Here is a 20,748-nt window from a genome sequence, read left to right on the forward strand (position 1 = left end):
AAATATCAATTTAGAAAAAAATATTAAATTTCTATCTCTGCATAGGAATGTAAAAAATGCAATTAGAGGCAATTGGGTCCATTAAGTGATTTGTATATAAAGCTTTTAATAAATTAAGTATCTTACCAAAATAGTCCCCTGTATGGGTTATGCAGTCACAGAAAGAAGACAACATTTAACATGAGATGGATTATATTAGAATATACAACAGACAAGGATAAACAGCTGAATCTATTTTCACAACTGATTATATAAACCAACAAACTTGAGAGTACTTAAGTTCTTGATTTTGGAATCAACAGTTGGAGGGGCAACACAGATGGGTTGAGGAGATCATGGGAATAGGAATAGAAATTAACTGAAAAAATTCACGTTCATGAACTCTCAAAAAGAAAGGTCAGAAAATAGCTAAAACACTGCCATTATTTGGAAAGATGTTTATAAAATGTCAGTAAACTGTGACATGCTTATTTAGGTTATCTGACCCCTGACATACACACACATTTAAATAATTATAGTCTTTTAACATGATAACCATGCACACAGTTACCAGTTGCTGACATGTGAATGATCAATGACTAAAAGGTTACTGTGATGTTGGCAGTGGAGGACAATATGGCCTGGGGGCAGATGATGGCATTGTGGTATTGTCGCTGGACCAGTAATCCAGGTAATGCTCTAGGGACCTGGGTTCGAATCCTGCCATGACAGGTGGTGGAATTTGAACTCAATGAATTAGAAGTCTAATGATGACCATGAAATCATTGTTGGTTGTTCTGGGCTACATGTGACTCCAGACCCACAGCAATATGGTTGACTCTTAAATGCCCTCTGAAATGGCCCAGCAAGCCACTCAGTAGTATCAAACTGCTACAAAATCAAATGGAAGGACGACCCGGCATTGGCTTTCTCAGCTCTGTCGACCCTGCAAAGTCCTGCTTACTAACATCTGGGGGCTAGTGCCAAAATTGGAGAACTAATTCACAGACTAGTCAAGCAACATTGCCATCCTCACGGAATCATATCTTATAGATAACGTCCCAGACACCACCACCATCCCTGGTTATGTCCTGCCCCACCGAAAGGACAGACCCAGCAGAGCTGGCGGCACAGTGGTGTACAGTCGGGAGAGAGTTGTCCTGAGAGTCCTCAACATCGACTCTGCTTCCCATGAAGTCTCATGGCATCAGGTCAAACATGGGCAAGGAAACCTCCTGCTGATTACCACATACCGCCCTCCCTCAGCTGATGAATCAGTGCTCCTCCATGTTGAACACCACTTGCAGGAAGCATTGAGGGTGGCAAGGGTGCAGAATATTCTCTGGGTGGGGGACTTCAATGTCCATCACCAAGAGTGGCTCGGTAGCACCACTACAGACCGAGCTGGCCGAGTCCAAAAGGACATAGCTGCTAGACCGGGTCTGCTGCAGGTAGTGAAGGAACCAACGAGAGGGAAAAACATACTGGACCTCATCCTGACCAACCTGCCTACCGACAGTTGCATCTGTCCATGACAGTATCGTTGGAGTGACCACCACACAGACATTGTGGAGACACTCCATCGTGTTGTGTGGCACTATCACCGTGCTAAATGGGATAGGTTTCAAACAGATCTAGCAACTCAAGCATCCATGACGCACTGTGGACCATCAGCAGCAGCAGAATTGTACTCGAACACAATTTGTAACTTCATGGCCTAGCATATCCCCCACTCTACCATTACCATCAAACCAGGGGACCAACCCTGGCTCAATGAAGGGTGCAGAGGGACATGCCAGGAGCAGCACCAGGAGTACCTAAAAATGAGGTGTCAACCTGGTAAACCTATAACACAGGACTATTTGCATGCCAAACAGCATAAGCAGCAAGTGATAGACAGAGCTAAGCGATCCTGCAACCAACGGACCAGATCTAAGCTCTGCAGTCCAGCCACATCCAGTCCTGAATGGTGGTGGACAATTAAACAACTCACTGGAGGAGGAGGCTCCACAAATATCCCCATCCTCAATGATGGAGGATCCCAGCACATCGACAAAAGATAAGGCTGGAGAATTTGGTGCAATCTTCACCAGAAGTGCCGAGTGGTTGATCCATCTCAGCCTCCTCCAGAGGTCCTCAGCATCACAGATGCTAGCCTTCAGCCAATTCGATTCACTCCACGAGATATCAAGAAGTGGCTGAAGGCACTGGATACTGCAAAGACTATGGGGCCTGACAATATTCCGGCAATAGTCCTGAAGACTTGTGCTCCAGAACTATCCCCGCCCTGAGCCAAGCTGTTCCAAGACAGCTACAACACTGGCATTTACCCGGCTATGTGGAAAATTGCCCAGGCATGTTCTGTACACAAAAAACAGGACAGATCCAACCCGACCAATTACTGCTCCATCAGTCTACTCTCTAACATCAGTAAAGTAATGAAAGGGGTCATAAACAGTGCTATCAAGCGGCACTTGCTTAGCAATAACTTCCTCACTGATGCTCAGTTTAAGTTCTGTCAGGGTCACTCAGCTCCTGACCTCATTACAGCCTTATTTCAAACATGGACAAAAAAGCTGAACTCCCGAAGTGAGGTGAGGGTGACTGCCCTTGACATCAAGGTAGCTTTTGACAGGGTGTGGCGTCAAGGAGCCCTAGCAAAACTGGAGTCAATGGGAATCAGTGGGAAAGCTCTCCACTGGTTGGAGTCATACCTATCACAAAGGAAGGTGGTTGTGGTTGCTGAAGGTCAGTCATCTCAGCTCCAGGATATTGCTGCAGGAGTTCCTCAGGGTAGTGTCCTCGGCCCAAGCATCTTCAGCTGCTTCATCAATGACCTTCCTTCCATCATAAGGTCAAAATTGGGGATGTTCACTGATGATTGTACAATATTCAGCACCATTTGCTACTCCTCAGATACTGAAGCAGTCCATGTCCAAATGCAGCAGGGCCTGGACAATATCCAGGCATGCGCAGGCAAGTGGCAAGTAACATTCACACCATACAAATGTCAGGCAATTACCATCTCCCACAAGAAAGAATCCAACCATCGCCCCTTGATGTTCAATGGCATTACCATCACTGAGTTCCTCACTATCAACATCCCGGGGGGGTTACCATTGACCAGAAACTGAACTGGGCTAGCCATATAAATGCTGTGGCCACAAGAGCAGGTCAGAGGCTAGGAATTGTGCGACGAGTAGCTCACCTCCTGACTCCCCAAAGCCTGTCCACCATCTACAAGCACAGGTCAGGAATGTGATGGAATACTCTCCACTTGCCTGGATGAGTGCAGCTCCCAAAACAGTCAAGAAGCTTGACACCATCCAGGACAAAGCAGGCCACTTGACTGGCACCACATCCACAAACATTCACTCCCTCCACGCACAATAGCAGCAGTGTGTACCATCTACAAGATGCACTGCAGGAATTCGCCAAGTCTCCTTAGACAGCACCATCCAAACCCATGACCACTACCATTTAGAAGGACAAGGGCAGCAGACACATGGGAACACCACCATCTGGAAGTTCCCCTCCAAGTCACTCACCAAACTGACTTGGAAATATATTGCTGTTCCTTCACTGTCGCTGGGTCAAAATCCTGGAACTCCCTTCCTAACAGCACTGTGGGTGTACCTACACCACATAGACTGTAGCGGTTCAAGAAGGCAGCTCACCACCACCTTCTCCAGGGCAGCTAGGGATGGGCAATATATGCTGGCCCAGCCTGCAAAGCCCACATTTCATGAATGAATTAAAAAAACCATTGAGAGCAAGTTACAAGGTAATGTGATTAGTCCACAAAGGCATCTCTCTCCATTGGAGAGAGATGATAGATTATATATAGCTTGAGGGGCACCATTCCTTAAGCGTGGGGCAAGGTGAGGAGGCAGGCCTCCATGAACTACCACAGCTGGTACAGGGTTTGAACCCCTGATCTTGGCATCATTCTGCATCACACTCCAGCCTTCTAGACAACTGAGCTAACCACAAGTTATTAATAGCAAGTAATGGATGGCAATTCCGATAATGGGATCAGGCTCTAAAGATGGAAACTTGCAGCCTCTGTGCTATTTAGTTGGTCAAAGAAATAATTATTTCCAGGTCCATTCTGGTTGAGAGCAGTACTGACAGCAGATTGTCTATTCACCTGCCTTCTTAAGCACAAATGGCTTGGGCAGCTTGAGAAGAAAATAGAAGAATTTGAGGCATTTTCTTTTAAAATACAGCAGTATCTTTCCAATGACAAGTGAGAAGAAAAATAAAGCTATGAGAATAAATAAGCTGACTCAAGGAAAGCTATGAGAAACCCCAGGAAGCTCTTGCAAGATGATACAATGAAATAAATGGTTTAATGGCTTATATGAATGAACACCTGTGTAAGCCTTCAACTCCCACACATGCAGATTTAAAGCATTTTAATGATCATTTTGGCCATCTCATGCACTTGAACGATGTGCTTTGCATTCATACAATGTTCTCATTCAAACTACTTGAAAAGCAGTGATCACATTTCAGAAACTTAGCTCTGTCACATCAACAATACTGTAATTGAAATGTGGAAAATTGATGGCATGACCTTTTTGCTTCCCTACAGCATTAAAAATTCAAAACCCACCGTTAATTTTCTATATAATTTGCCAGCTCATTTCCATAAAGCCATTACCCTCCCTCCAGTCAACTATTCTATCCCGAGGGTAGACACACACCAGCACGTCGTTAAGCTGCTTCAAACAGGTGCAAGAGTGCAGGACCTCTAAATCTGCCTTCCCATTTTTCCTTCGCCAGATGTTCTAAGATTAGGAATTTATGCTGTGAGGAGGTATCATGTGCAGGACTCTATTGTAGCACATTGTATCTTCCCAAAGTATTAGTAAACCAATGCCACAAGGCCATCTTACTTTGTGTTAATTTAAAAGCAAAAGTGGCAATGCCACAATGATCAGCTGATGTGTTAAGTTTGTTTAATTGATCAAAAATTCAATTCAGCATCTCTGCCCAAAAGAACCTTGCGGAATTCTGTTATTAAACAGCAGACCAGAAATCAAAATGAGCGCAACCGATGAAAACAAGAGAAAATGTTATTCCTACCAACAAAATTAAATAAATCAACCTAGTCTTATTAACATGATATTGCCCTTTTATATAAAACTAAAAGCACCAGAAACGCTGTGGACCAATAGCATAGACCCAGTGCTGCACCTGAGGCAGCATGTGCACGCGATATAATTTAACTCATCCACTAATCGGAGGACAGTTCAAATAAATATTGCAGCTGAGAACACATTAATTAACCCTGGTCTGAAGCTATGCTTGCTGCCTATAAAGTTGTCAAAGATTGAAGATGGCCTGGCAGCCAGGCAAGCAAGATAGGTGCAGCAATGAAGGAGGGCCCAGTTGGCAAGGGTGGGCCACCCTTCAGGAAATGGTTCTTTTTTTTTTAAAAAGGGATCTCAACTGCAGCACCTGGTGAGCTGCACTTCACTCGAGACTCCAAGGTTTGTTTGCCTACCTTGCTTTGGTCAGCACTTGCAGTTATCAGCGCCAGGTTTCACAGATAGCACCGCATAATTTTTAGGGGGGCTCATGAGTAGGTCTCTACCGGCCAGATCAGCCACATGTGGGCAGCTTTTCAATGGCTGTAGGGCTAGGTCTTGCTTGGGGAACGGGGAGAAGTGGCTTCAGGCAAGGGAAGAGGCTGCAGGGCAAGACCTCTACTGGGGAAGGATGGTATGCCAGGGTGTCCCCCTTTTAGGACAGAGATGAGGAGAAATTTTTTCTCTGAGGGTTGTGCGACTTCAGAATTCTCTGCCTCAGAAGGTGGTGGAGGCGGGGTCATTAAATATTTTTAAGGCAGAGGTAGATTGATTCTCTTGCCTAACAAGAATCTAAGGTTATCAGGGTTAGATGGGAATGTGGAAATCGAAACACAAGACGATCAGCCATGATCTTATTGAATGGCAGAGCAGGCTCGAGGGGCCAAATGGTCTACTCCTCTTCCTATTTCTTATGTTCTTATGTGTGTGTGGGGCACATGTTGATCTGTGCTAGTGGCCTCAAGATGGTGAGGGCTGAGGCGGCAATCTCCAGAGGAGATGAAGCCAAATGGACATGTGAGGGAGTGTGAGAGAGAATGTGTGGCGATGTCCGTTCAGCTGGCAATGAGCAAGATGCCAGTGAATGTGTGCTGAGCTTGAGTGTGAGAGTTTACAGTGATGAGATGGTTCCCATACCCTGACTGCACGGATGAGATCATTCATCCTCTATCTTCGTTGGATAGCCAACCTCTTCTGTACAGCATTGGCACTGACCACTGCTGCCACCGCCTGCCATGCTGCACTGGTGATGCTGCGGCCTGCCCTGCGGCCAGAGTGGAGGTAGAGGACAGCACGGTGGGCTTCCGTGGCATCCAAATGGCATTCCAGTGACGCGTCATTAAACTTGGGGGCTGCAGTCTTTTTGCCTTTCATGGGCATCATCCCTGCAGTAGTCATGGGCTGGAAGTACTGAGGTGTTTGTGCACATGGCTGGACTTTGAATATGGCGCCCGGCATGATGAAGCAGCCAGGTGATAGCCTGGTGGGCAATGGAGTGGCGAATGAGAGCCCACCCACCATGGAAACAGTGTGTTTCCTGGGAATGCATAAGTAATGCGACAGGTTTTGTGACAATACGTCGTGAAACCCGCCATCACAGCCAGTGGATCGTTTTACTAGCCTGCTACTGCACTTAGTGCAAATCTGATTCCGCCCATTATTTCAACAACAGCTACTATTTCACTGAACTAGTTCCTTCTTACCTTGACTGTTTTCTCCTTTTGTTCATTTAATAACTACAATTTTTCTGATGCCACATTGGGGATTTCAGATTCTTTGGTCTCAATTATCTCCTTTTCACCAGAAATGAAGTGCGGTGAAAATGCCATGATACTTTTAAAGGAGAAGTTTAGCAAATTATCCCTAAAAGTTTAACAGTGCAACTTAATGTGAAGTCTTCTGAGACGTTAAGTGTGATACAAAGTTTGTTGATGTTTTAAATATGAAATGCGAAGCTCCCATACCCAAAATGTTGCTGCTTCATACTGTTCTTAGAAAATAAAGTTAGTGAACATGAAATTTTGTCAGTGATCATACCTCTCTAAGGCCAAGAGGCTACTGCTTCCACAGTTTCCCCACCCACAACAGCCACACACAATTGTTCTTTCACTTTCCCTTCCCTCTACATACATCTTAAACCATTTTCTGACTTCAGAAGCAAAATTATCAGGATGACATTCGAAGTTATTGAAGGTATGTGTATGTATATGGGAATATATATGGGAAACCAGCAAACTGATTGGTCAAACTTCCCCTATTACATTATGTTTGCTGAAGAGAAAAATTAAAGGAATATTCTAGTGAAAGTTCATGAACATAATAAATTGGCAGAAAGCAAAATCAAAAATTTACTCACTGCCTGTTTTCTACTATTTTTCACACTTTGGTATTTTAACTGCCAATTCACACATCAGGATCACTATACCTGTATCATAACCAGAACTTACATTTTTTTGAGAGAGACAATAGAATAGTTTTGCCTAAAACCAGTTTCAGTTCCCTGCACATCAGCATGTCCATATCCTCCCAGAGGACAGTATCTCTAAAGTTTGAGAAGCGCTGAGATTTTTTTCAAATCATCCAGCGGTCTTCCTACATTTTGGTCATAGCTATTCCTCCTTTGCTGGATTGCTTGCCGAGATAAAAATGTGTAATTATTGACCTCTCTGTCCATCATCTCGCATGTTATTTTCACACACTAAGGCATTCTACAATTAATTATGAGAACTGGATTGCAAGTTATAAACTTTTAAATGTGTGCAGCACCATTGGAAAATATATGTAAAAATCTATGCATTTAAAACTTTCTCAAATAATGATACATGTATAACAATTCTCACGGAAATAAGCTTTAAATTTAATTTGATAAAAATTACAAGGCTGCTGGGGTAATGCTCAGGAGCTTGGCAAAGTTTCTCTGGAACATTTGTTCGAATTTATATTTGATAGACTATGAAATTAATTATAAATTGTTCCATACAGTAATCCCATGGGTATCCCAATGTGTCAATGCATCAAACAACAGAGGTCTCATCCCTAAGCTTAGCTGAGAAAGTCAAACTCAACCATGGTGCTGGAACTGGCCCTGAGGGAGTGAAGGGGGTTGAGGGCATTGGAATGCAATGAAAGAATATTATATCATGCCATTAGAACTTAATGCTAACAGGTATTTATGTAAAAAGGCACTGTTTGTTTGTCATTCTTGGTCTCTTCACATCATATGCCATCCATTATCAAGAGAATTGGGAAAACAACCTGATCCCACCATACTTAGATTATTATGAAGTTATTACATGAGCAAGTATTATTATTCAGCTTTTTGACCTTGGCTCCCTCTGTTGTGGGGAAATCCCCTCCTGTCTATTTAGTATTTCCTTTCACTCACTAGGGATCAGGAAAGCAAGGAAAAACCATTTCAATCATTAAGAACTGCTAACTTTTATCATATTCCTTCAACAAAAAGGCCAAGTTTCAGCATCCAAAATATCCAAATCATCAAACACTTCATTTGTGAGTGAGGCAGAATCCTTCACACCCGGGATTAGCTGGGTATTCTCCTGTTTCCATCATCTCTCCTATATGTGTTTCAAATAATAGAGGCTAATAACTAGAACTGGCTTGTAACTTGATATTTCTAGGAAGACGGTCAGGCATTAGTAGAGATGTATTCACAAATTCATCTGACTCAAATATTTCACCTACCTGAATGGCTTTGGTGGCAAGATGCTGAAACGTGTCTTGTCAAGTATTTTCCGGATTTTGTTTCGGCCACCTGACACTGTGTTGGCTTTTATCTTCTTGTTGCCCTTCTCAGAAGGAAACATTTGTTCCACGTCTCTGTGCAAGTCTGGATGTGAATAACGATTTCCTTTTTTTTCTGCAATTTTAGGAATATGAGGAACTCCATTTTTTTTCTCCTGCATTAGCCTGTTTAGTAACTCCTTAAAAACTGGAGAGAGGAGGGGAATCAAGAATTAGAAACAGTAGAGGTCAACTTCCTTAGTCCAAATAGCACCATTTAAAGCTGCCCAGTTCAGTATCCTTCTCCCCAAATATCATAGAGCACTTCAGGATTTTTCGCAGTTCATATCTCCAATTACCACCCATTTGTAGTTCCCCTACCACCCAAAACTGTTTTTCATCTCCATCTAACTCGTGTTTTGGTTGAAAGAGCAAACAGGCCACAATATTCATTACTCCTGAGCAAGTTACTGGTGTTTTTTTCAAATTTGCAAGGCTCAATGAAGTGTTCCCTTTGTATGAGTTGAATTGCCACTCCTCAATGATTCTCTGTTGCAAATTAGAGATTAGGAAATCAGCAGAGTGAACATGTAACAAACTGATGCGTGACACTGCACATTTGTACTCAAAGTTATTGCCTCATAAAGTTAAGATAAATGTTTGATATGGTACATCTGGGTCAGGCAACTTTTCCCTTAAAAACACGTTGCTTAAAATATGAGGCAAATCCCCATATTTCTGTTGAATGTAATAATTTGGCTGTAGCTGATTTCTACATAATCAGGCCAATTTAGAATACTTTTGTCTGTTATGTTTCATTCCTCTATTTACTGGTGACTTTTTTCGTGGACAGCACTATGCCCCTATTACTGAATGCTCCCACTGCATTGTATACTTACACTGCGTGTTACCTGTGTCCACCAGTATTAAAGGAAACAAAACCAAACACAAATCAGCACCAACTGCATAAGGCAAGTATACAGCCGAAAAACAGAATCAACATAAAAGTTACTTCAAGATCTTTATGGGTAGACATCAAGGTATTTGAAGCTATTCTAAGTAGAATGGATTCTAACAAATTACACCGGCTTCAGATTCTTTCCTAACGCTGTTCTGGAGTGCAACGTATGGACGTGTGCGTGAGCAGATCTTCATCAACAATGCTTTTACCTTCATAAACTACCTGCAATTGGGAAATGAAAGAACGAGTCGCTAGGGAGTGATTAAATGAAAACAGGAAAGAGAAAGAGATTATTTCGGTGAGAGTTTAAGCAGGTTCCAGTCCTTAATTTCCCTTTATCCTCAACGACGTGGTGGTGGTAAAAACCATCCTTAAATGTTGGTCTCATCGACTGCCATTGCAGATTCTGGATTAAACATAATTCCCTAGACTAATGGAGGAGGAACTTTCATTCATATAACATATTTCAGATCCTCAGGTCATTCCAAAGCCCTTAACAGCCATTGAGGATACCCTCCATCGTGTGTGTGGCACTACCACCATGCTAAATGGGGTAGGTTTCGAACAGATCTAGCAACTCAAGGCTGAGCATCCATGAGGCGTTGTGGGCCATCAGCAGAATTGTACTCGAACACAATTTGTAACCTCATGGCTTGACATATCCCCCACTCTACCATTACCATCAAACCAGGGGATCAACTCTGGTTCAATGAAGAGTGCAGGAGGGCATGCCAGGTGCAGCACCAGGCATACCTAAAAATGAGGTGTCAACCTGGTGAAGCTACAACACAGGACTACTTGCATACCAAACAGCATAAGCAGCAAGTGATAGACAGAGCTTAGCGATCCCACAACTAACGGATCAGGTCTAAGCTCTGCAGTCCAGCCACATCCAGTCCTGAATGGTGGTGGACAATTAAACAACTCACTGGAGGAGGAGGCTCCACAAATATCCCCATCCTCAATGATGGAGGATCCCAGCACATCGACAAAAGATAAGGCTGGAGAATTTGGTGCAATCTTCACCAGAAGTGCCGAGTGGTTGATCCATCTCAGCCTCCTCCAGAGGTCCTCAGCATCACAGATGCTAGTCTTTAGCCAATTCGATTCACTCCACATGATATCAAGAAACGGCTGAAGACACTGGATGCTGCAAAGGCTATGGGCCCTGACAATATCCCGGCAATAGTACTGAAGACTTGCGCTTCAGAACTTGCCCCGCCCTGAGCCAAGCTGTTCCAGTGCAGCTACAACACTGGCATCTACCCGGCTATGTGGAAAATTGCCCAGGTATGTCCTATACACAAAAAGCAGGACAAATCCAACCCGGCCAATTACCGCCCCATCAGGCTAATCTCCATCATCAGTAAAATAACGGAAGGAGTCATCAACAGTACTATCAAGCAGCACTTGCTTAGCAATAACCTGCTCACTGATGCCCAGTTTAGTTTCCGCCAGGGCCACTCAGCTCCTGACCTCATTACAGCCTTGGTTAAAACATGGCCAAAAGAGCTGAACTACCGAGGTGAGTGGAGAGTGACTGCCCTTGACATCAAGACCACATTTGTCAGAGTGTGACATCAAGGAGCAGTAGGAAAACTCGTCAATGGGAATCAGGGGGAAAACTCCCCGGTGTGGCTACTAGAGCAGGTTAAAGGCTAGGAATAGTGCAATGAGTAACCCACCTCCTGATTCCCAAAGCCTATCCACCATCTACAAGGCACAAGTTAGCAGCATGATGGTATACTACCCAGTTGCCTGGATGAGTGCAGCTCCCACAACACTCAAGAACCTTGACACCATCCAGGACAAAGCAGCCCGCTTGATTGACACCACATCCACAAACATTCACTCCCTCCACCACCGTCGCACAGCAGCAGCAGTGTGCACCATCTACAAAATGCAATGCAGGAATTCACCAAAGCTCCTTCAACAGCACCTTCCAAACCCACGACCACAACCATCTAGAAGGACAACGGCAGCAGATAGATGGGAACACCACCACCAGAGTGTCCTCCAAGACATTCACCATCCTGACTTGGAAACCATTCCTTCACTGTCGCTGGGTCAAAATCCTGGAACTCCCTTCCTAACAGTACTGTGAGTGTACCCACACTACATGGACTGTAGCAGTTCAAAGAGGCAGCTCACCACTACCTTCTCAAGATTAACTAGGGATGGGCAATAAATGCTGGCCCAGCCAGCAAGCCCACATCCCATGAATGAATAAAACAAAAATAAGGTACTTCTGAAGAGTTGTTACTGTTGCATAGGCCAATGTGGTGTCCAATTTGCACAAAGCAATGTTCCACAAACAGGAATGAAGTAAACAGCTTGCATAGTTGTGGGTTAAAAGCTAAATGTTGACTAGGGCATCAAGAGAAGTTTGAATAGTGTCCATATGTCCACGCTGAATGGGCAGACAGTTTTACAAAAGATAGCATCCTTTGATGGAGTATCACTCCTTTATTACTGCGTTGGAGTGTCTGTTGTGATTTTGCACTCAAGCCTCTGAAGTTTGAGCACTCAATTTTCTGACAGAGTGCGAATACTGAGCTAAGATTGCAACTTTGAAACAGTGAATATACTACCAAAGTAGTACATTCGAAATGTAACCCTTTGGGACATCCTGAGGACATGCTTCTGCTGCTTATAGCTACTCTTGCCAGGAGATCTGCCGTTATGTAATGACATGCCCATCTGTCTTGCGCCATCCTGAGTCATCCATTGTAGCTCGTCTGCAACCACTCTATGACTTCCATCTTCCAACTATGTCTAGGTTGACTCCTCTTTCTGCTGCCCTCCGCTTTGCCCTCTAGAAAAGATCTCTGTAGCTTTACAGCCCTGATCAAATGGCCAAAATACCGACATTTCCTTTTCTGGGTGTCACTTTTTAAAGAGTTTTTTTCGCTCTTGCTATTTCAGGTACCTCTTCATTTGTCTTGTCGTCGTTATATGGAATTTTTAGCATACATATTAGCATCCACATGAAAGGCACAATATTAAATGTTATTCAGGCTAATGAATAAATTTTTTAGTACTTTTATGACGATACCAACTCTCTAACTATCACGTCACATGTGACTTACAACCAAGCGTTAATTAGTGGAGTATTTTAAGTCTGAATGTACTCACCAAATATGTTGGTTTTCACTGTGATAGATAGATGTGTGTTATGCCTCAGAATTTCTTGTGCTTTTGTGTATTGGATATTCTCAAAGTTCTGTCCATTTACTTCCATAATCTGAAATAATTTAGTCACGTTTTAAAAATAATATCAATAGGAAAGGCAGAATCAGAGCACACTTTCTGTTAGTTTGAATTTTGTTAGCTGTACAGTCATCATGGCAATCAAGCCAATGACAACCATCCAGTGTAATATTTCTTGTTTTACTATTAAGCATGTGTCTGAATATTAAATGTTGGTTTAATGTGGCTGAACGTCAACCTCCCTCACCACGCCAAAGCATGCCCCCACACTCCGCCCCATCCCTCCCCTGACAACGTACACACACATGGACATTTCCAGCAGGGCTTTCTGGATAGAAATCTGGAGAACCATTGCCTTTCTAGCCCAAGGTGTTGAGGTTAATTATGGAATTGATACAACTACCCTGACCAAGATCAACAGGCTCTGCATAGCTGATCAATCCTTGTGATTTTCTGGTTCATATGGTTCAGCTAAAAACTAGATACATTTGCTGTGATGGCGGGGGTGGGGGGAACAAAACAGGTGAAGTGTCTCATCTATGGTTGGACTGAGGCACTGTCATAGCAAGGTATAGTAAGGTGCCATGTATAAACTGTGAGTATTAAAACTGAATGCAAAAATTTGTATGTGTGGGGTGAAGGTTGAAGTGGCAGTTGAATTTTCTGAACTGCCTTTCCTTATTTCCCATCGAGGCTCGCATATTTCATCAGAACATTTGCAGAAGAACTTTGAACAAAAGGTAATCTAAGATAAGCAAATGTCCCAGCAGTCATTTGGGACACAATCAATGCGCAGTGCATTTTTAGAACTGAACAAATGTATAAACATATATTAGCATGCCCTGCTTAAATCAGGTCCAACATACACGGTTAGTTAGTCAGGTTAAACAAAGAGACTTGTATTTACATAGCGCTTTTCATGACCACTGGACATCTCAAAGCATTTTACAGCCAATTAAGTACTTTTGGAATGTAGTCATTGTTGGAATATGAGAAACACAGCAGCAAATTTGCACACAGCAAGCTCCCAGAACAGCAATGTAATAATGACCAGATAATCCTTTCTTGTGTGATGTTGATTGATAAATGTTGGCCAGGATACCAGGGATAACTTGCCTGCTCTTCTTCAAAATAGTACCATGGGACCTTTTACATCCACCTGAGGGGGCACACAGGGCCTCAGGTTAGTGTCTCATCTTAAAGACACCATCTCCGACAGTGCAGCACTCCCTGAGCCTTTATTTTGTGCTCAAGTCCTGGATTAGGACTTAAACCTGGAACTTTAAGACCCAAAGGCAAGAGTAATACCAATTCAGCCACTGCTGACACAGTGTTTTAAATAATTTCATACAATACTTGTTGATTCTTTATACAATGGACAAAATATAGACTTAATCTTCAATAAATCTCTGAAAAAAATAAAGCATGTAAATTTCAAAAAGGCCAAGCTATAAAAGAGTTCAACTGTTACAAATAATTGCATTTTAAAATGCAATAGTTTTTACCTGGTCACCTCGCTTAAGTCCAGCTTCAGCAGCTTTGCTGCCTGCCTCCACACTTTCCACAAAGATACCAAATCCTCTCTCGCTGCCACCAAGCAGGCTAAAGTACAATGGGGACTCTCGAGAAGGTTTTAGCAAAGTTATCTGCCTCCATTTGGCTTTTGCAGCACAAGCAATATTCAACAACCTGAGATGTCCTTTCATTTTCTGAAAATTAAAAGGAACATTAATTGTCCAGTAGCTCTCCACATATTTTACAATAAAGGCAGAAAGCAATGAACAATTGGAAGTGATTATTGATCAGTACTCTAAACAAAGTATAATGTAGTAGTGGTAGGGGACAGTATAAATTAGGGGATAGATATTGCTCTCTGCAGCAGCGAACGCAAGTCCCGAAGACTGTGTTGCTTGCTGGGTGCCAGGGTTAAGGACATCTCCCCAAGGCTGCAGAGGAACTTGGAGTGGGAGGGGAGGGGAGGGATCCAGTTGTCGTGATCCACATTGATATCAATGACATTGATAGGACTAGAAAGGAGGTTCTGCTGAAAGAATTTGAACAGCTAGGAGCTAAATTAAAAAGCAGAACCTCCAAGGTAATAATCTCGGGATTAATACCTGAGCTATGGGCAAACTGGCATAGGGTAAATAAAGTCAAGGAGTTAAATGCATGTCTTAAAGATTGGTGCAGGAGGAATGGGTTTCAGTTCATGGAGCACTGACACTAGTACTGAGGTAGAAGGGAGCTGTTCCGATGGGATGGTCTTCATTTGAACCGTGCTGGGGCCAGTGTCCTGGTGAATCAAATAACTAGGGCTGTACAGAGGGCTTTAAATAAATAGTTGTGGGGGAGGGATCTGGAGAAAGTATACATAGGCTTACAAAGCAAAAGGATATGGCAACTTTGCAAGGCAGCTAGTTAGGTAATGATACCCAGAGTGTGACAGGACGGGACAGAGTGTACGAACATTAACAAAAAAGCAGCAAATAGGGTCAAAGGGGGAAAAAAATGATAAAAAGGCAAAATTAACGACTCTTTACTTAAACGCACGCAGTATGCGGAACAAAATAGATGAATTAATGGCACAAATAGGGGTTAATGGGTATGATCTTATAGCCATTATGGAGACATAGTTAAAAGGAGATCAAAGCTGGGAACTAAATATACAGGGGTATGTGACCTTTCGAAACGACAGGCAAGAAGGAAAGGGTGGCGGGGTAGCTTTGTTAGTACGGGATGGATTAAGTACGATAACAAGAAAGGATCTTGGATCGGAAGATGTAGAATCCTTATGGGCGGAGGTAAGAAATAACAAGGAGAAGATGATACTGGTGGGAGTAGTCTACAGGCCCCCTAACAGTAGCTATAATGTAGGACACAGAATCAATCAGGAGATAATGGGGGCATGTGAAAAAAGCAGTAGATTAATCATGGGTGACTTCAATCTTCATGTAGATTGGGAAAATCAAAGTGGCAGAGGAAGCCACTAGCAAGAATTCATGAAGTATATTTGGGACTGTTTCCTAGGACAGTATGTTGTGGATACAACCAGGGATCAAGCTATTTTGCATCTGGTAATGTGTAATAAGGCAGGTTTAATAAATGCTCTCGGGGTAAAAGACCCCCTAGGAAACAGTGACCATAACATGATAGGGTTTAGCGTTCAGTTTGAGGGTGAGAAACTTAGTTCAGAAACAAATGTGCTAAACTTAAAGAAGGGTAATTACAAAGAAATGAGGGCAGAATTGGCTGGAGTGGACTGGGAAAGCAGTTTAGCAGAAAAGATTGTTGTTAAACAATGGTCGACTTTAAAGAAAATAATTCATGACTCGCAACAAAGATATATCCCAGTGAGGAAGAAGGATTCTAGGAAGGGAATAAACCAACCATGGTTAACCAAGGACGCAAAGGATAGTATCAAATTGAAAGAAAAACATACAATGTGTCAAAGGTTAGTGGTAAGCCAGAGGATTGGGAAAGTTTTAAAAGCCAACAAAAGATGACCAAAAAAAAAGAGGGAGAAAATAAACTTTGAGGGTAAACTAGCAAGTAATATATATATATGGACAGCAAGAGCTTCTTTACATATATAAAAAGGAAGAGATAGGCCAAAGTGAACACAGGCACCTTAGAGAATGAAGCTGGGGAAATAATAATGGGGAACCAGGAAATGGCAGAGAAGTTGAATAAATACTTTGCATCAGTCTTCACGGTAGAAGACACTAATAGCATTCAAAAAATACTAAATGATCAAGGGGCAAAAGGCAGGGAGGAAATAAACATTATAACTATCACTAGAGAAAAAGTATTAGGAAAACTGATGGGGCTAAAGGCCGATAAGTCCCCTGGACCTGATGGGTTGCATCCTAGGATATTAAAGGAAATAGCTACAGAGACAGTGGGTGCACTGGTGATAATCTTCCAAGAATCCTTAGATTCTGGAAAAGTCCCAGAGGATTGGAAAACGGCCAATGTAACACCCTTACTCAAAAAGGGAGGGAGACAAAAAACAGGTAACTATAGGCCAGTTAGCTTAACATCTGTCAATGGGAAAATGTTAGAGTCTATTATAAAGGATGTAATAGCAAAGCATTTAGAAATGCAAAATATAATCAAGCAGAGTCAGCATGGCTTCATGAAGGGAAGATCATGCCTGACAAATTTATTAGAATTCTCTGAGGAGGTAACAAGCCAGATAGATAAAGGGGAACCAGTAGATGTAATATATTTGGGTTTCCGAAAGGCGTTCAATAAGGTACTTCACATAAGGTTACTTAAAAAGATTACAGCCCATGGTGTTGGGGGTTGTATATTAACATGGATAGAGGACTGGCTAACTAATAGTAGACAGAGAGTTGGGATAAGGGGGGGCATTTTCAGGATGGCAACCTTTAACTAGTGGAGATCAGTGCTGGGGCCACAATTATTTACAATATATATTGACTTAGATGAGGGAAGTGAATATACTATTGCCAAGTTTGCGGATGACACAAAAATAAGTGGGAAGGCAAGTGGTGAGGATGACACAAAGAGTCTACAAAGGGATATAGACAGGTTAAGTGAGTGGGCAAAAAACTTGGCAAATGGAATATAATGTGGGAAAATGTGAGGTTATGCACTTTGGCAAAAAGGATAGAGGAGCTGAATATTATTTAAATGGACTGCAGAGGAGTTTGGGGTTCTCGTGTATGAACCCCAAAAAGCTAGCATACAAGTTCAGTAGGCATTAGGGAAGGCAAATAGAATGTGGCCTTCATTTCAAAGGGAATGGAGTATAAAAATAGGGAAGTCTTGCTAAAACCATACAAGGCACTAGTTAGACCAAACCTAGAATACTGTGAACAGTTTTGGTCCCCTTACCTAAGGATAGATATACTGGCATTGGAGGCAATCCAGAGAAGGTTCACGAGGTTGATCCCGGGTATGGAGGAATTTTCTTATGAGGAGAGGTTGAGTAGGTTGGGCCTGTACTCATTGAGGTTTAGAAGAATGAGAGGTGGCCTTATTGAAACATATAAGATTCTTAGGGGCTTTACAGGGTAGATGCTGATAGGTTGCTTCCCCTTCTGAAAGAGTCTAGGACCAGAAGGCATAATCTCAGAATAAAGAGTCACCCACTTAAGACAGAGATTTTGAGGAGAATTTCTTCTCTCAGAGGGTGGTAAATCTTTAGAATTCTTAACGCGAGGGCAGTAGAGGCTGGGTCATTAAGTATATTCAAGGTTGAGATAGACAGATTTTTAATCAGTAAGGGAATCAAGGGCTACGAGGAAAAGGCAGGAAAGTGGAGTTGAGGATTATCAGATCAGCCATGATCTCATTGAACGGTGGAGCAGACTTGATGGGCTGAATAGCCTACCTCTGCTCCTACGTCTTTTGGCCTTATACATCAAACACCTGATTCAGAATGAATGGTTTATAACTATTATCTGAAACTCAAAAGTAAACCATGATTTCAAAATCAACCAATTACATGTAACGTAACTAACTTTGATTTAGTTTATTTTAATTCTTTTTTCACAGTTTTTTAATCTCAAAAGCGACAATTAAGTAGACACTACTTGATCAAAAGAAGCTATACAGCACATTCAAACAAGAGAGATTTTTATTTCGGTAATAATGAATGATAAGGCAGGAGTATATGAGACACTTTACATATTAGTAAATGTTTTGGCATGAGGCAAAGCTATGTACAAAAGCAATGACTAATATGATAAAAACTTTGCAGTGTATTGTTGCCATTAGATCACTTCCATTTAAAAAAAATCAACAAATGTAACAATGCTAAACATGACAAGTTAACTGCACCAACAACAGGAACAAGAGAATGGTTTACGTTGAAAATGAACACAGCATAAATATAATGGTGGTGGTGGTGGGTGGGGCAGGTAGTGCGGGAAGGGACAGTTTTGGTGAGGGTGGTGATGTCATACATTATCTCATCAATCTGATCCGAACTAATATACAACTGATTAATGACATTCTACAGTAAGTATATAGAAAAAGAATGGACAGCCTGGAATCTTTAAAAGGCAGTAATATTGCCCAAGTTCAGTGACATGATAAATTGCAAAAGTGAAGTTTGAGAAGTTTATTGCTCAACAGTGCCCCATGAATTGCAAAATTAAAGTGCCAGAAATACAGGGAAAGATAACAGTGGGTAAATGTAAATTGCTTGCAGGCAATGGACAAGGTTGCTTGGAGCCATGCGTCAGTTCTATAACCAACTATTTTTCTAAAAGTTTATATTCTTTATAAATCATATATTACTTCCCACACTACATTCACTCCATGTTCATTTTCAAACTTAATTTATTCTCTATTTGTCGCTTGTTCATGTTGTTGATGAAGTTAACTTGCGATGTTTAATTTGAAATTATATTTGCTGTTTTTATCATACTGGTGATCGCTCTTGTACTTGGCTTTGCAGTATGCTAAAACATTTACTGATGTGTCAAGATTTTCATATACTACTGCGGCTTATATACTTACTGCAGTTTCTAACTTATTTTCAAATTCCTCTAGAAAATTGGTCATGGCAGGATCTCCTTCAAAATCATTGAAGTGATTGTTCACCCACAAGAGCACAACTCGCGTGACCTAAAACAAGATTGTTTGGAATTCAGAAGTATAACACATAAAAAGTTGCAAAACATGTTAAAGAGTTTGGTATAAACTTAATTGCATATTTTAATTAACAGTTGGTTGCTGTATATCCTTGTCAATTCCAAGACATGTAGCCATACCAAATGGCAATTTACACAAGCACACTTAAGAAAACATTTGGTCTTCAAATATCCATTATCTTGCTTTCATTTATTGGAAATTAATAACATTCTTCACACTGACCTTGTCCCTAAGGCTATCAACGTTAAACCACTCCAGCAATTTCTCTCCAACTTCCATAGGGCCTGACAGAAATGTTCTGCACGTTAACAAGAAATCCTCTATGTACGTGGGATCCACAATGGAATGCTCTTCAACGAGGTGCCTAATGAGTCTGTCTGGTGTTCCCTGAAATGTTATTAAAATCAGTTCAGTTACTCTTTTTCTTTCCTTTTTTTTTAGTTAAAACACTTTTTCCATCTTGGCAAATTTTCAAACATTACTCACTGGTTCAGCTAATAGAAATCTGTGTTCACTGTAGGTGAGGCAGTGATACATTTTGCTTGTGTTCTTCAGGTGGAATTTTATGACCCTGTCACGGCGGGGGTGGGGCCACAAAATGCGGCCTGCTGTTCAGAAGTCCACTGACTTTGGCGGGACCAGAAAAACCCTCCAGGGGAAGGGGCTGTAAAATGCCGTGCCTCATGTTTATTAAATCACAGGGCCTTCAATTGTCACACTGCAAAATCATCTGTGAACATCTATATTACCAGGCAACCATGCTTTCAGACTTTTTACCCAGTAACAAATACTTTTTGTTTTGGCAGGACGTTATGGGAATGGTTCTTCACTCAACAGAGAAGCTATATGCATCAACACCTTCTATTTCCCCACTGTTTCAATAAAAATTATCCGAGTTTGCTTTTGGCTTCCTCTCAGCATAGATGTAAGCATATGTGAAGGCAGAAATGCCATTCTATTTTGTTTATAGTAGATAACATGGACAAAGTTATTCAAAGGTCTTAAAAAATGCAGTCAACCATACTCCTAGGATTTCAACCTGCAATCAACAGTAAAGTAAACAAGTGGTTCAACAATATGTTAGGAAGTTGAGAGATTTTAATATAAATTAGCATAACTAAAGGTCAGCTTTCA

At 41.9% G+C, this 20,748-nt stretch overlaps 1 protein-coding gene across 9 annotated transcripts in view; it reads right to left on the reverse strand.

Annotated features, from left to right (window-relative positions):
* The window catches only part of LOC144685938 (rap guanine nucleotide exchange factor 6-like), a 412,496-nt gene that overhangs the window by 78,468 nt on the left and 313,280 nt on the right, over positions 1–20,748 (reverse strand). For all 9 annotated transcript variants that reach the window (XM_078550986.1, XM_078550991.1, XM_078550990.1 and 6 more), the window contains 5 exons: positions 19,837–20,001; positions 19,480–19,587; positions 14,493–14,696; positions 12,913–13,021; positions 8,778–9,024 (listed from right to left, as the gene is read on the reverse strand). In XM_078550986.1, the coding sequence (XP_078407112.1) occupies positions 8,778–9,024; positions 12,913–13,021; positions 14,493–14,696; positions 19,480–19,587; positions 19,837–20,001 (833 nt within the window). The remainder of the gene's footprint in view (positions 1–8,777; positions 9,025–12,912; positions 13,022–14,492; positions 14,697–19,479; positions 19,588–19,836; positions 20,002–20,748) is intronic.

The sequence above is a fragment of the Cetorhinus maximus genome, chromosome 10, assembly GCF_964194155.1.
Source record: "Cetorhinus maximus chromosome 10, sCetMax3.hap1.1, whole genome shotgun sequence".
Classification (NCBI taxonomy): domain Eukaryota; kingdom Metazoa; phylum Chordata; class Chondrichthyes; order Lamniformes; family Cetorhinidae; genus Cetorhinus; species Cetorhinus maximus.